This window comes from Thalia democratica, chromosome 3 (assembly GCF_965202585.1).
Source record: "Thalia democratica chromosome 3, ktThaDemo2.hap1.1, whole genome shotgun sequence".
Taxonomy (NCBI): domain Eukaryota; kingdom Metazoa; phylum Chordata; class Thaliacea; order Salpida; family Salpidae; genus Thalia; species Thalia democratica.
Window position 1 is genome coordinate 43,457,000 of NC_139167.1, and position 17,997 is coordinate 43,474,996.

Sequence of the window (17,997 nt, forward strand, 5' to 3'; positions counted from 1 at the left end):
CCACTGTATACCCTTTTTATTCTAAGGTTTATTATTTGCCTATCAAAGTTTTTGGTATTGTGAAAGTTGTTATTAATATAATAAGATTTATTAGCAGCCTTAAATGAAATAGAAAATAGTAATTTATTTAATGTTGATAAAAAAATGTAAACTTAATCTTCTAAAAGTTGTATAAAAGCGTAAAATATCGAAAACTTACTTAAAAGATTGCCAAATGTATTTGGCAAATTTTTTAAAGTTTTATAAATTACACGTTTTAGGGTCTATTTTTAGTTTAAACTAATTTTACGTAAAAACTGTTTTAAACAGTATAACGACATTGAAAAGGATATCTTAAAGCTTCTTATAATGTGATTTATAATAAAAAAAATTGTTGATAATGCCAAAAATTTTTAATCCATTTGATATAGACTTTTTGTTTCAAATTTAAATTTTACTACTTCACATGTAAAATAGTTTAAAATTAAAAATGTTTAGTTATTTTTGTTCAAAATTCCAGGTTTTTTTTTAATTTCTTAAATCGAGTTTTTTTTTAGCCTAAATTGTCAAACTTCAGGTATTCCAGGTTTTTGGCAACCTTGTTATAAGAAAGAACTTAAACTTTACAAAACAAAAACATATTACAAAGTAAGGTCTAAGTAGCAAGGAAAAACGCATATTTAATATATCTAAGATGTAATTTTAATAATTATAGATATACTTGAAAATGGTAATTAAAATACAATTTTTACAATTTTGTTGGTATAAACTTTTTGTGTGTAGTTCCTTCTAAATCTTTCGCACTTTTACCAACGACTTTTGGCATTTTTTTATTTGCTTGAGGAAGCTCACTTGCTTTATAGTAATGTGGTGCAACTTCAACCAACCAAGTGCTATCAATTTCTATTAATTGCCTCATAAACTCTTTTTTTGTAAATACAACTTCATGATAAACAACCGTTTTCGGTTCTTGGTCAAACAAACATGAACCTGGATGAATGTAAACTGTTTGCTTTTGTTTAACTGTTCTATAGCCTCCAGCTTTCGAGATTTGTGCTGCATTATAAAAAAAACCAGAAGTGAACGCTTTCCGAATACCTACATCATCACTTACGTTAGAAGTAGGCTCAATTTCAACTCTTTCCATTAAACTAGCGAGTTGATCACGAATGTCACGGGCTCTTTTCATCGATCGGTGCTGTATGAAATTTTCAGCGCACCACTGTGTTGAATATTCTGTTTCGGCCCACTGATTGTATACATTTAGTAATGTCATATGATCTCCAACTTTTACTCCGTAGCTAAAGTTTTTATGGGCGGTTTCTGCTAGTTTTTTTTTATCTTTTGGACTGTAAAAAATATTTGAATTAACAGACAACATTGAGACAATGGTTAAAACTTCTTCAGAACATTTATAAAGCTCAGAAGCTAAAATTGTTTTAGAAAGCATAGGATTAGCTGGAAACTCAGCCATTCTTCGACCCATCTTAGTTAATTCGCCTTTGCAATTAAGTGCACCAAGGGCATAAAGCTGCTCTAAAGCGATTTTTAAGGTTTCAAAGGGAGGAGGGTCCATGTAGTCAAAATGTATAAGATCATTGATACCAAGACTTTTCAAAAGTAACACTACATTTGCAAGATTGGTCCTTTGAATTTCCGGGATGGTTGTCTTGCTGAGTTCATTTTGAAAAGCCCAAGCAGTATACAAACGAAAACATTTTCCTGGACCAACTCGGCCGGCACGTCCAGATCTTTGGTTAGCTGATTGTTGTGAACAAGGTACTTCAACGAGTGATTCCATTCCCGTGCGAGCATTATAACTATTTTGTTTGCAAAATCCAGGATCAATGACGTATACAATTCCATCTATTGTAAGAGACGTTTCAGCAATATTTGTAGCCACAATAACTTTTCTTGCTCCATGTGGTGTCTGTTCGAATATTTTAGCTTGCATGTCTGTAGGTAGATTAGCATATAGTTCTAAAACTATTAATTCACGTGCTTTTGATCCCAAAGTTCTCTGTTTTTCCTTTAGTAGTTCACAGCAATGTTCAATCTCTGCTTGCCCTGTTAAAAAAATAAGAATATCACCTGAGGGTTGTGTAAGATGTATTTGAAACACAGTAGCAACACAAGCGTCTATATAGTCAGCTTCTGGAGCTTTAGTGTAAAATATATCGACAGGAAACCGTCTTCCAGGAATGCGAAATATAGGTGCATCATCAAAAAAGGTTGAAAATTTTTCAGTATCTAATGTAGCAGAACTGATAAGTAATTTTAGGTCAATCCGAAACTTAATTATATCTTTCAAAAGACCAAGCAAAACGTCAGTGTGCAGAGTTCTTTCGTGAGCTTCATCAATTATAATAACGCTATAGCCTTTAAGGTCTGGTTCTGTTAAAAATTCTCTTAAAAGCATACCATCTGTCATATACTTAATCCTTGTTGAGTCTGAGGTTCTATCTTCAAATCTAATTGAATAACCGGAAGTGTGACCAACTTTAGAACCCATTTCTTCAGCGACACGAGTTGCAACAGACATGGCAGCCACTCTACGAGGCTGAGTGCAGCCTACTTTCATTTCGTTTTCGCAAAATCCTTCTTCATACAAATACTGAGGAATCTGAGTAGTTTTACCACTACCAGTTTCACCTTCAATTATAACGACCTGATGATCTTTGATAGCTTGAACAAGTTCATTTCTATACTTAAATATTGGAAGTGATTCTCGAACTTCTTTAATAGACATTTTCTTTTTTTCTTTTTCAGAAACTTCCATTGCGTGTATATCATCTTCTTTTATTGTACTTTTTATGGTTGTTGCTTGAACGAAAGATATAATTTCGTCTTCTGCTATAATCTCATACTTTTTGCTTACACTAGTTTTGTCTTTTGCTCCATATTTAATTTTAGCAGCATTCAAACGAGTATCTTCCCATCTTTTATGTTCTGCATTTGTATGGTAACCATCTTTTAAATCTTCAGGTTCTTCCAAATACTGAGCTTTACTTTTAGAAGAGTCATTCATAAAAAATCTAGATCGGTTGTCCTTTTCGTGTATTTCTTTGTACTGCTTTGCAATTTTCAATACTTCTTTATCCTTTTGATGGCGTAACTTTTCTTTCTGAGTTAGGTTTTCGTCTTGAAATATTTCTTCGTCTATAATTTTTTCTTTTAACTCTTCAAGTTTTTGACCTTCACGAAGTTTTAAATATTGTCTGCGCGATTTTTCACGTAACTCTTTGATTGTCAATTCTTTTTGATCATCTTTCTTTAGTTTTTTAGATTCAGCTAACTTTCGTGACTTTTCTTTATCTCTTTTTTTTAATCTTTCAGCAAACTCATCCCTTTCTTTTATATCTTTTTCACGTGTTTTTTTCTCTTTATCCCATTCATCTTCTGAAGAATCTATTTCTTTATCTTTAGAATTTGTTAGCATATAATTTGAGTGCGACTTTTTTATTATAACTTCTTCGTCTGAGTCAGAGTCAGATTTACGTTTTCTAAAACTTCTTTTTTTTATAGATTTAATAGATTTATTTTTTGTGTTGACATTTTTGCTACTTGATGATTCGTTATTTAAAATTGAGTACTCGTCGTCAGACTCTATTAGGTCATACTTTTTAGTATTCTTATTTTTCCTCATTGCATTATTAATTGCCATTGTACTAGCTGTAACTTTTTTTTGTTTGTGAGGTACCTGCAAATAGTAAAATTATTTAGTACTAAAAACTCTTATTTTATTATACTAAGATCAATATTTCAATGTAATCAAATTGATATTTAAAAAAGTGCAATTAGGCTCAAAGTATTATAGTTACAAAAGCCAAACTAAAATTTTACTATAAAAATTGTGAACAATTTTAGTATTTTAGTACTTTTAAGAATAATTTAGTCCTCTATTACAACAGATTATAATTACAAAACAATGTCATGTAGAGCTCTACAGTTATAACCTAAATATTATTTAGATAATTTTATTTGAAGACCCCTACAGGGCAAAACATTGTTTTATAATTAGAATAATTTCTAATAGAATCTCAACAACTTGTCACACTATATTTTAAATTAGTCAAGTAAACTGGGCTGCTCACGGTTTAGTAAAAGGCTAGGTATGGGATAGAAGAGTGAATTAAGATAAAATAGTTTATTAATACGAACTAAAAAAAGTTTGAAAACTGATTGTAAAGAACTTAAAAAAAATATATATACCTACAAAATGTATGAACAATGTTAAGGTCATAAGGAAGAATCAATTTTTTTGTCCTAAAATTAACTTTGATTTTTATGTAAAAGCTTTAAGTATAAACTACAAGCCAGTTTTTATAGAACTTAGAAAGTTTAAATAACTTTTGAGATACACTTCAAATGTTTAAAATTTATTGTCAAAACAATGTTTCACTTGTTTGAAATAATTCAAACGAGATCCTCAGTTGAATAATTAATAAATCTGTAAAGAATTACACAACCATATATAAAAACCTTTTGAGATAAAAGAATCTCAAATTTGTGTAAAAAAGTTTCCGATACAAACGGATGGACACAAAATTTTGATTATCAATTTTCTAGAAAATTAAAAAATTCAAAAAAAATCTATTTTTCTTTTATTTTTTGAGATAGAGAACCTATACTGTTAGAAAGTAGTCCCTATATAGTTTAAAAGACTTAAGATGTTGTAATATTTTAAATAATAAGGATGTTGTTTATTGTGCAGGAGAAGAAGTTCAACACCTTCCATTTATAATGCCTCCATCCGTCGCATCCTTAGAACTGCATGGCAACAAAAGATCACCAACGAGGAAGTGTTGAGGCGTACTGGTCTTACCACCATGTTGTTTACCCTCAGTCAACACAGGTTTTGCTAGCTTGGTCATGTTCTAAGGATGGGTGAAGAGCAAATACTAAAGTCCCTGTTGCATAGTAAGTTGGTCAGTGGCAAATGCAACTGAGGTCGTCCAAGACTAAGTTTAACGACAATGCAAGCACGACCTTTAAAGCTAAAATATATCTGATGAGCGGTTTAGTTGGAAAAGACCGCCTCAAATGGCTATCCATCAAAAATAAAAGATTGAATCCTTAAGAAAGGGAACAACAATACTTTAAGAACAAAATCAAAATTAATTTTATTTTTATATTTTTTCATCATTTATTGCATCAATGTTTTTATAATTTTTTTTACTGTAGTGTATTCTATAGATAACTATTTTTTCCTTCTATGCACAATAGCTGATTACGGCGTTACTATTATGAACCTCAAATTAAAAGGGAATGCTCCATGCACTATTAATAAAAAAGTTTTTTTAAATAAGCTTTTGTGGTCAAAATTAAAAAAAGTGATTGTAAATTTTTTTATAAAAATAGACTTTTACTAATAAGTAGAAAAAACCGCACAACAACATTTTTTTTATTAAGTTAGCATTAGACTGAAAAATTTTTAAAAAAATTGCTTAAAAACTTTATAAGATAGATTTTTAATCAAGTAGTTTTTTTTTTTTAATTTAGTCCTTCTATAAGGAATTTATTGAGCTCTCCTATTTTGTACATTTTTATCTAAAAAATTAAAATGAAAGTTAAAAAAATGGTAAAAGCTACTGTAACCTAAACTGAAAATCTTTAAAATAAGATCAATTTGTAAAAAAAGTCCTTAACCCCCCTTTAGGCCTGACTGTGAGTTGTAAACTTTTGCAAACAATAAAATTGAGAAAACTAGCATATTTGAACTAAAAACCAGTATATTCTTAGATAATATTATTTCTTGTTTAGCAAATAACGCTTCCAACAGATTTTAAACAGCAGGTTTTCGTGCAAAAAAAATCCCAGCTCCTAAAATTCTGTGATTATCATAAGCTTTTATTGAGTTGCAATTGTTTGATTTTTTATTATACCCTTAAGCAGTTTTCTCAACAACGTCTTTAGAAAAAAAAATCCTTATAAAATAATTAAACAATGCCAACACAACATATTACTAACGTGTTTACAGCATTAAAAGTTTCATAAAAATTGCTTGTAGAAACAAGTCACACAGTGAAAAAGGAAACTTTAAAAATTAAAATAGAATCATCGCTAAACAAAAGAAAAGAAAGATAGCAACCCTGTCTTCAAAACCAAAATATGTATTTCAAAAAAACAAAAATTTTCAACAAAAATAAAAATAGCAACAAAACATAACTAAAAATAAGAACAAAAAAGACAAAACAAAACAGAAGTTAAATAAATTTATTCAAATTTATTTGATACTTCAAAATGTGTATTTTTGTTATTCTTTGAAAAATTTGCTACCAACTTTATTATTATTCTGTAGAATCGCTTAAAGCGTAGAAACTGTAGTAAACAAATCGAAAATTAGTTGTTTTTTTTGTATCATTACAGTGTAAAGTATTTAATACGTTTTATATATCTTGTACAACCCATTTATTGTTTGAAATATAATCAACTTTGTTAAAAACTCGTATTGAAATATTAAAAACACATTTTTTTATATAGGATAAAGGAGCATAACCCAAAAAGTATTGATGAATTTTGTAAAACGAGTAATAAGGAAAAAAATCTATCAAAGTAATAAATGCTTCAAAAAGATCTGCTATTGCAGAACACCTAGTTAATAACCTTGATTGTGCAAGTAATTATAACTTAAAAAGACTTAAAATTATTAAAAATTGTTTTAACATTTTTGATTCAATCAAACTTGAGACTACATATATGTATTTTAATAAGAAAACCTAAATTGTGTAAACATAAAGACTTTGATTATACTGTTTCTTTGTTTTTATAAATTATTTTATAAGTTTTTACGTATGTTTTAATTATTTTGAGTTGCATTGTAATTCGAAGTACTTATGTATTGTTAATTACAAGGTTGCCACTCGTTTTTTCAAAATTTCCTCTAGGTTTTTAAAAGTACCCATTTTTGGGTCTATTTTTAGTTTAAAGTTAAGTTTAAGGTAAAACACTGTGTTAAATAATATAAAAACATTGAAAAGATACTGTAAAGCTACTTTAAAAGTGTTTTTGAATAAAAAAATTTTTGTTTGACCAAAAAAATCATCTATATGATAAATTTTTTGTGTCATATCGAAAATTTTTTACTTAACATCTGAAAATGGTTTAAAACTCTTAGTTACTTAGTAAATTTTGTTCGAAATTCCAGGTTTTTCTAGGTTTCTAGGTAAAGTGACAACTCGTAATTACCCTTTGCTTTATTATTATTACTTATACGTTGATTACGTTTTCACTATATAAGCTAGATTTGAAACTTTTTTTTTTACTTTATCAATTTTCTCAGAATTTTAAAAACTCTCTAAAAATGTTTAAAAATGTTTTTTTTTTTGTAGTAAAAACTTTAAGATTTTCAAAAAAAGTTCATTTAAAACTGATAATCAAAGTCTTTATTTTAAAACTTTTACATATTGAGTTTAAAATTGTGAAACACCTTACACATTTCAACAAATAATAATTTCTTCTACTTTTTCGGTTCTACCTAAAGAACCAGAAATATTCAACAGTTAAAATATAATTAAGTACTAAACTTCTATTTCAGCACTTTTATTGAGTAAAATAGAGCTCAGAACTTGTTAGTAAGATGTTAAAGTAACAGCCAGTCATAAAATAATAAAATTTAAAGTATTTTCGCATTTAAACTCATAAGACTCAGTTAAATCTTCATTGCAATAAAACTATGGTTAATTAACAATGCTAGTTAGTTTTTAAAACATAAATACTAACTTTTATATAGTCAACCTTTGTACAGTATTTTACTGGTATAACCAAAAAACACGGGAGTTATAAGAACAAATTCTATACTTAAAAAAGTTTAAAACCTTTGTTTTATTTAACTTAAAATGAGACCCATTTATTCGTTTTAATAGTTAATTATAAGATTAAAAAACAAACTTTTTGAAAAAGTTCCATTGCAAATGCAGTAACTTGTGGATTCATCTCAATAGAACCAGTGTTGTGAAGCTTGTTCAAGTATTCTTCACTAGTATAACTTTTTTTACATAAGCTAACTAGATACTCAGCAATAACCTAAAAAAATTTAGTTCATACTATAACAGATAATTAATTAAACAGGGCTTAAAAATTTACAATTAATGTGCTTTTTTAAATTTTAATTTGTTAATTTAACTAAAAAAACTACAAACAAAGTCTTTACTTTTAATCAGGTGCAAATAAAATATCACTCTCTTTTTTTTGTAACAGTTAAGTACACTATTTCCTTACTTGTAGTCAGAAACATACAGCAGAAACTAAAGATAAAAATAGATATTGTTTTTCACTTACAAAAACAATTCTAAAACTACTTAAGTGATCAATGAGAGTGTGATTTTTACTTTTTAGAACGCAATAAAAGTTCTCGACTTAATGATAGGGAGAATGATCAATTAAAAAATTTATTAATAAAACAATGTTTCACTCGCTTGAATCAAATCAAACGAGATCATCAGTTGAATAAAATCTGTAATTTTTTTTACATAAACATGCAAGAAAACATTAGGTTAAACTTGGAATAAAACTGGCACTTATGTGTAAAAATCAAAACAAAAAAAACAAAATAAAACTTATACTTCAAAGCTATCAACTTTAAAAAAAAGTTAATTTTTGTTCAGGTTTAAAAAATGTAAGCTACTTAATAATATTTTAATTATTTTAAAACTTAAACAAATAAATAAATATACTTACATTTAGCAGGCTTGTAAAATTTTTGAACAACAAAAAAGAAAACAACTTTTACAACTAAAGCATTAGACTGAATAAATGTATTTATTGTTTAAAAAAATTCAACTATCGTATTACGACTTAATTACAACATTAGGCTCATAAATCGAATGGCACTATCAGTTTGAAACTTTGAAATTAATTACATTTGTTGGTTTTTATATTTTCTTTTACAAGTTAAAATAGTTATGTATTTATCAAATTTTCTTAATCTTTAAAAATAAAGCTTTTTAAAATGAACATATTAAATCTTTAACTATTCTTCTACAGCGTGCAAGAATCTAAAGAAAATCCAGGTTACTTTAGGTTTATCAGTGTCAATGCAAAATGCCTTGTTACTTGTACAAGATGTTGAAACAAGGTGGAACTCAACCTACCAGATACTGAAAAGATTAGAAAAATTAATTACTACGTCCAGAACTACGCGGCTAACAACAAATTTAAACCCGAAAATGTCCTTACAGCTGATGAATGGAAACTTGTTAGACTACTTAATAAACTGCTCGAAGCTTTTATTATAGCATTGCAGAAGTGTAGTAAAACCAAAGCACTGCTGTCAAGAGCAATCTACAGGCAGCAGTACTAAAAAAGTTTTTTAATCAAAGTAATTCTACAACCTTGGCAGAAAATAAAGAAGAGGCTTTCGTAGGAAGGTTATATACTACTAATAACAGCACACAAATCAACCTCAATGATGACTATTTGTCTTTACTCAAAACAGCTGTTGATCCATGGTATCGACTTGTGATTTCAGTAGCCCTTACAGCCTTCTGTTTAAGATTAGCAGAAAAAAGTCAAGTCAATACCGTGGATCAACAGCTGTTGTGAGTAAAAATAAGTCATTATCATGAAGATTTATTTGTGTGCTGTTATTAGCAGTATAAAACCTTCTTTTGAAAACATCTTCTATATTTTCTGCTATATCTATTTTGATCTAGACCTGGTGGACTATTAGCTTTATAATTAAAATACTTCTCTAGTACTGCTGTTAGTACATTTTGACCAGTCTCACAACAACTACGATTTTTTACTTGTGATTTCATTAGCCTTATAGCCTTCCATTTGAGATTAGCATTTGAGAAAAAGTCAAAAAAAAATTATAGTTGTCGTGAGACTGGTCAAAATGTTTAAGTTCCTCTAGTACCGCCTAATAAACCTACAGCTCAAATACTTTCAAATGATGTTCATAAAAATTTTTGCGTTCTATTCTACATTTGATTCGGAAAGAGGTGCAAACTCTCACCAAAGTGAGCAACAAGATTTTGTTGATCAGGAAATTGAGACAGAAATTAAGGCTCTTTTGGCTGAAGAAAATTTATCTGCTGAAAAAGTTAAAGAAGCTTCCGCCTTCTTTTGCTGGAACTCAAACTAGAAAAAATTAACACATTATGCCAGGTTTGCAAGAAGGTATCTTTTGGCACCTTTATCTTCTGTTTATTCTGAAAGGTTAATTCAGAAGCTAGTAACTTGTACGAACAAAAGCGAAGCGAATGCTTCAAAAAGCCAGCAAAAAACTTTTATTTCTTTATCATAACTTAAAAAATAAAGAAAAGTTTTCTTTGTAGCTTAATTGCGATGATATGAATAAACCTTATTTACTATATTACTTACTTTTGTATAAGTAAACAATTGCTAAAGAAGTTATTGTAAGTAAAAGTCTAATACAAAGCCAATCGTAAAAAAAAAGTTTGTATTTTTTTAATGCATTGTAACATTTAATTTAGTTTTCTCTTACGTCATACAAGTACGATTTTTTAAATTAGTCGTATAAGTAGCTTGAAATTTAAAATTTATACTGAGATTTCGTATAGGTGGATTTTTGTTTTTTTACAACGTTCTTTTTTCTTGTGTTCAAATAAAACATTTCGAAAATAACATTGTGTTGTTTTTAACAAAATATCTGTATTTTACAATTATTACTAATTAATGGTATTATTATAACAAAATTCAGGGTTGCCACTCTTTGAGCCAAAAAATCTTCCCTGAGTGACCAAAAATTTCCCTGAGTAACCTTAAATTTCCCTGAGTTTCCCTGAGTATTTTTCAAATCTTAAAAAAAAAAGTTCTCTTCTAACACAAATTATTACCTCATTCTCATTTTTCTTCTTTAATAATAAAAGGAAAGTTGTATGTGTATGCTTCTGCATTAAATTTATGAAAAAAATGTTTTCAAAAACTCAATCTTAAAAGGTTGAAACCAATTAAAAACTAAAAACTAAATTTTTGCACAACTTTGTGAAAACTTGTTAGTTAAATTTCTACATAAAAGAATAAAGTTTAATTTGTTTGACATTTTAATTGACAAAATTTAATTATACTATAATAATAATTTCACATGAAGAACTCACTTAAATGCATACATAATAACTTCATTATGACTTGTATGTCTTTCCTAGCAACTGTTCTGAATGCAGTAAATAAAACTTAACATTATTGTAAAAAAACCTGCAAAAAGAAAGTTAAAAGAAATAGCTAAATAAATATCTCATATCAAAGTACAACTTATACGTAACAACTGATACAAAATAATCTAAAATTAAAATTCTTTTTATGTCTTTTAGATGTTCATACACAATCTATTGTAAATAACTGAAAACATAATTTTGATTTTAAAACAATTTCACATTACCTAATAAAAAAATTTTAATACTGTTTTTCTAAGTATGCAATTTCTAAATCAATAGTTTTAATTTTATTTTCAAGTTTATTTGCGTTGTCCTTAGCAGCTATTCCTTTTGCTAATAGTTCTTTCATTGCTTCTAAATCAGACTGTTTGTTGGCATCTGCAGTATATTTGTCATAGTCTTCATTCAAACATTTGAGTTGCTTTGTAAGTTTACTTATTTGTTCTCCTAACTTGCTCAAAGCATCACCTTTATTTGAAACATTTTTAGCAAAGCGCTGTTGCTCAAGATATGCCAAATATTGGGCCCTAGAAGATTTTTAAAAATTTTAACAATTCAGAACTTAGTTCAACTGTGCTTGGTTCTAGACTGTTTGCATATAGATGATCTTTGATTATTCTTCGGGACCTTATTGTCATCTCTCCCATATTAGTTGATATTACTTCCTTATTTAAGCTAATGCCCCGTTCAACACTTGCCTGGCCATTGTGAAGCACAAAAACAGCCTCAAGGACTCTTGTTAAATCTCTATACTTGCTTGGGATATCGAGTGTGTCAAAATAAAAGGTGTCTAAACTGTGACTTTTTTCAAGAAAATTTTCAAAAAGTATTTGAGTGTTAGAAGAACTTAACAAATCAATGTATTGGTTAATGCTGTCATCACCCTCTTTTGCTTTTAGTATCTTCATGCTGACAAGTTGTTGGACCAACCTTGTGAAGTTTCTGACACAACGGTCTTTACCCATTCCAATTAGACATGCCGGATTTAAAACAGCAGCCCTTCTTCTGAATAACAACTTAAATAATAAAAGTTACTACTTTTGAACAAAATATTGAAACTGGATTAACTAAACCTCATTCTAGATCTAGAAAAAAATTTCCCTGAGATTTTCAAAAACTTCCCTGAAATTTAGAAAGAAAATCAAAACTTCCCTGAGTTTCCCTGAGTTAAAAGAAAAATGCCAAAATTCCCTGAGTTTCCCTGAGATTTTCTACAGTTTGAAAATTCCCTGAGATTCCCTGAGTTCCCTGAGTGTGTGGCAACCCTGAAAATTTTATAATTTTGTTCTCTATTAAAACTGCAGGAAAACTTAAAACATTTAGGATCCAGATCGGGAACCAGCCATATCTTAAATTAGAAAAAAAGACCTGGAACCGTCCGGATCTTAAATAGTGGATCTGGTAGATCACTAAACAATAGTAAAAACATTATAGTACTTAAGTTTCTCAAATTATAGTACTTCAGTTTCGACCTATAAAGTATGTCAATTGAGATATTTTTTTCTATATCTTATTTACATAAATAAATAATAATATTATTAAAGAATACTTATTATTTACTTATTTATACTTTAATTACTAAACAAAAATTATTGTAATTCAAAAAAAAAAAGAACTAAGCTTTATTTTACTTCCATTATATTGTTTGAAGTAATAAATACTTAAAAATTAAATAACACTTAAATCAACAAATATAAAATATCTAATTCAATTTATTTCCTTATTCCATTTAAACACGATTTGGATCCACTGTTTCCAGTAGATCACTGAAAGAGGCTTTAAAAAAAAAAAAGACATATTAAAGGAAATTTTGAAACTTACACTAGATATTTTGGAGTTTATGATGAAGAGCATAAAAAAAAAGCTGTTAGGTATATTTAAGGGTTGTTTTGAAACTTACACTAGAAATATTATGAGATATTTTATAAAAATAAACTAAAAAGATATTTTTAGTAATTTAAACACAAGACTTTCTTTTAATGAATAAATGAACACTCAATTTTTTCCTTTCCAATATATTTTGTCAAATTCATTTCAGTTTCAATTGTAATTTCCCTGAAGAGAATTTGACAAAACATATTAGAAAGAAAAAATTTGAGTGTTCATTTATTCATTAAAAGTTATAAAAAGATATTGCCAAAATTTTTAAACTTAGACTAGATAACAACTTTGAAAAAAATGCTTATAAGTGTTGTTTTAAAAATTACACTACAGTGCTTATTCACTTATCCGGACACATTGGACAAGATTTTACTGTAAACATGTCCGGATAACAAATATTCTGGATAAGTACAAAAAATCAATTTTTTAAATAATAATATAACTGCTGCATATAATGCAATGCATAATAAAAGTATTATGGTAAAAACAAATACATAGTAATTGTGAGTAATATATAATAAAAAATAAATAATAAAAGCTAAGTTTTAGGCTAAATAATTCATTTTTTCCAAGGTAGAAAAACATCAGACTTACTAACCCTCTGCAACAATATACGATATATTAAGTATGTCAAACTTATATAACTTTTCAATATATATATATAGTCATGCACCTCATCTTACACAAAAAGTGTTTGAATTAACAACTTTTGTAATATTGTTTAAATTAATTATCAAACATAAAATAACTGGTATACATTCATTATCTAAAAAACTCAGAATTTTACTGCTTATAAAAAAACCTTTGAAGGTTTAAATAAAAAACTAAAAATTAAGTTTCAAGTAAAATTATTTAAAATTTCTAAACTGACTTACTTTACATGCAAAGGTTATTGATAACTAAACTAGTTTTAAACAAAGATTAAATGTAACCTTTAGTAGTACTATTACGTCATTATATGAACAAAATTTTAGAACTTTTAAAATCATCTAAAATTTTCTTACAGCATGTAAGCTTAAACACGTGTATCATACAAAAATGTTAATATCTAACATTGAAAATTTTTTCTGACCAAAACTGTCCAGATAAGTGAACGTCCGGATAAATGAAGTCTGGATAATTGAATAAGCACTGTATATATATATATATATTTTACAGGAAATTTTTGAGACATACACTAGACCAGTGGTCGGCACGTGTACACAAAAATTTTTTTAGGGTGCACAAAATTTTTAGGATACACAAAACTCATTTAGGGGTGCACAAAATTTTGAGATTACAAAAAAATACATAGAGTTAGATTAAGTATGTACTTAATATTTAATAAAGTAATTAAAGAATACTGAACTGGGTATTTTGTAGTAATTGCGGAGAAGTGTCCACATAATAAATATGTAAGACAAAGCCATATAACTAAAATATCATTGTGAAAATAAGGTAAAACAAATAAAGAGGATCAAATAAAAAGTTTCAGCTTCAGTTGTTAAATGGTTTGCATGTAAATACAAACTGAGTTATGACTTTTAAGGAGAAATGCACTAATAAAAGTGTTTACGTAGTCCCACCACTAGCGGCGCTTATTAAAATTAGATCTTGGGGTGAACCGATTTTATTTTTTGCAGTTTGGTGTACACAAAATTTGATTAGCTTGCCGACCACTGCACTAGACAGTCACAGTTGTTTTAAAAACATTATAGTAAGTATTAAAACCCTGTTTTTAGCATAAAACGTGATAAAACTAAGAATAAAAGAGCACCAGTATAAAGTAATCTTAGAATTAAGAGCTTGATAGCTGGTCTTCAATGCAAATACTTTTCTTTTTATTATTTTAAAGAGGTATGTTTTTAGATATTAACGTCATTGTTGGCCACATATTTAGGCTTTAAGACACTCATTTGGCCTGCCTACAGCAGTTTGCTGACCCCTGCATTAGACAATAGGAGACAATTTAAAACTTACACTAGATATTTAAAAAAAACTTGAAAGTTACAAAGTAAATGTTTTGCAGTTCATGATGAAGAGCAAAAAAAAATTGATGTATTTAAAGGTAATTTAGAAAGTTATACTAGATATTACAGAAAATTTTTGATGGATCCGGCAGGATTCTAATTATAAAATAATTATCAAATCTAGATACGTTAGAAACCTTGTTTTGTAAGATTTGGATTCGTGTGGATTCCAATATTAAAATTAGATCTGGATCTGGCCAAAACCAACTTTTTGCATTCAGTAAACCACAATTTGAAAATTTTTGCTGAGCATTCCAAAATCAATAAAAAACATACTTTTCAATAATATTGGTTATATAAAATAACAAAATATTGAAACAGGATCAACTAAATCTAATTCTAGATTTAGAAAGAAATCTCATTCTAGATCTGCTCTGAGATTTTTTAAAAATCTTAAAATTATGCTGAATTTTTTATAAAATATTATAACTGCCGGAGTCATCCTGAGTTTAAAAAAAAAAGTCAAAATATCCTGAATTACCCTGAGTACCCGAGTAAGTGGCAACCCTGTATTAGTGAAAAAAATAAAAACACCTTACTCTAAAATTGTTACTCAATTTGTTTAATTATAAAAAGGTTTATATCATAATTTTAAATTATAAGGCATCCTATTTCAGCCTGTAGACAACGTTATAACATAACTAGATATCCTAACCAGCTTGAATTAAAAAAATAATAAGCAAATCTGAGTAAGCTTTTCAAAATTCATAAACTAGCCAAAATTGTAATTAGTAGCCTTGAGTGTGTTGAAACTTTGTTTGAATGTGAAAAGTTTTATTTAATGTTTAAAACATAATCATAAAATTAACAAACAGGAAATAATTTATAATTTAAACAAGTTTAAAATAATAAAAATAACTATGAAACATTTCTAAATCAGCTTGAGTTTCTAAAATCTTGTTTAAGATTTGTTTACTTTAAAACTAACCTGAGTGAGCCTGAGTTACTCCTAAGTAGGCAACAACCTTGTATTACAATAAATTCTTAAAAAGAACAATTCTTGCATACTAAATAATTTGATTTATAAAAGTTTATATGTGATTTGCTTTAAAACTTTTTCATGATAGTATCTATTTATCTAAACAAGTAAACTTATCATAAAAATTGTACATATAATCAACAACAGGTCCAATTACTAAGCAAAAAAAGTAAAGTACATGATGTAAATCTAGTGTAGGAGAAGCTTAAAACTGTGATAACTTAAAATTTAGATACATTTTTCAACTTAATTTAAAGCTCTATAAAGTTCATTGGAATCTTGACTTTTTGCTAACCTACTATAAAGGAAAATTTAAAAAAATAAACTATTGATCAAACTTACAGTTAGGATCAACTTTGAAATTATAACATAAATCAAGTTTTAGCACCTATAAAAAAAATTTTATAATTAAGCAACAACAATAATTCCATTACCTGATCACTTATTCCCAAAAGAACAGTAATTTTCTGAAGAACCCATTGTAAAACATCAGACATTTCCAATATAAAAGCTATTTAATAAGCTATCTAATCCACCTAATTTAATTAATTTCTGTAAAATACAATAATAAATGTTGTTATAGGAAGGTTTTTGAACGTATTTTTATTTACCATTTGCAACTTAATATCAATAGATTATTCATTTTATTTTATATTTTATTACACAAAGCTTTTCAAAAGTATACAATTTAGCAAGTAAAACTAAAGCACAATTTGAACATATTTTTAATTGCACACCCTGTCAAAACTCTGACATAGTTCAAAACTTTAAAGTTTTGAAACAATGTAAACAAAGCATACTCTACAGCCTGGAATCAATATTGATTGATGAAGAGCAACCTAATTTATATACGCAAATAGCATTAAATGGAAATGCAAAATTATCAACAATCTATTAATAAACATACCTTTACTTTAGTTTTACTTGCTAAATCTCTAAATTTTGTATTTATTTGAATTTATTTATACGTCAAAATTTAAAGTTATTTTTTAAGCTGTTCAGTTACCAAAATTTTTTTTAAATTCATTTAAAATTTATCAATTGAGAATGAAACTTGTACAGTTTTGAAAAGCTTTGTGTAATAAAATATAAAACAAAATGAATAATCTATTGATATTAAGTTGCAAATGGTATATAAATATAATAATTTTTTTTTTAACAAAACCAGGTTCTATTTATTAAATGTGTTAATTAAAATATTACATTATTTATTTAAAATATATCAAAACATTTACTTTTTTATAAACAACTTTTAAAAGGGTCAACAGTGGAGCAAAACTGTTATTTACTAGAAATAAATTTCATATAAAACTGATAGATTTTTAGTTACACTAGTTTTATTTCATTTTGATAAATAAATCAAACTTGATAAAAAAAGGTTTACTAGTTTGAGTTAGAAGACTTTGAATTCTTCATTTTTTTTAGCTAACAACCTCTAACTTTCAGGAAACGTTCCTTTTATAGTTTATAAGACTTTAAATGTTGGAATTTTAAAAATATTATAAAATTTTAGTTAAAAAAAACAAAAAATTAGGTGGTTCTTTTTTGATAAAAATTTTATTTTTCAAAATTTAAAAATTCCTGCATTCAAACTTTTTAAAGTTTAATAGTACACTTTCTATGAAAATTTGAAAAAGATTGCTTAAAAAATAAAGGAGGAGATAGACTTTTAGTGAAATGGTCTTTTTTTGCATTTTTAGTTTGCATCTTCCATTAGCAACCTATTAAGGTCACCGACTTTGATCTCTCATATCTCAAAAATACTTTGAATTTTTTCAAAGGGTTAAAAATGTCTGATAGCTTAGATAAAACTCTATAAAATAAGATCAACTTGTAAAAATCAAGGTGGACCCCCCTATGACATGTATTGGTATAATCACTTTATATTGTCAAATAAAATCTATTAAATATTTAAGTTTTATTAGTTTGTGATAAATAAGTTTAACTTTATTTATGTATTTATAAAATACAAAATTTTAGCTGAAAAATATGGTTAAAAATTACATCGAATATAATATATTTTAAGTCT

The 17,997-nt window shown here is 27.2% G+C and overlaps 1 protein-coding gene across 1 annotated transcript; it reads right to left on the minus strand.

Annotated features, from left to right (window-relative positions):
• Positions 1 to 268: 268 nt before the first annotated feature.
• On the minus strand, positions 269 to 16,522 carry LOC145831987 (putative pre-mRNA-splicing factor ATP-dependent RNA helicase mog-4). The gene is made up of 3 exons (XM_082939342.1): positions 16,403 to 16,522; positions 7,870 to 8,004; positions 269 to 3,679 (listed from the first exon to the last, which is right to left on the minus strand). The coding sequence occupies exons 1-3, from the start codon at positions 16,463 to 16,465 to the stop codon at positions 728 to 730; spliced, it is 3,150 nt and encodes a 1,049-aa protein (XP_082795468.1). The 5' UTR covers positions 16,466 to 16,522; the 3' UTR covers positions 269 to 727.
• Positions 16,523 to 17,997: the final 1,475 nt, after the last annotated feature.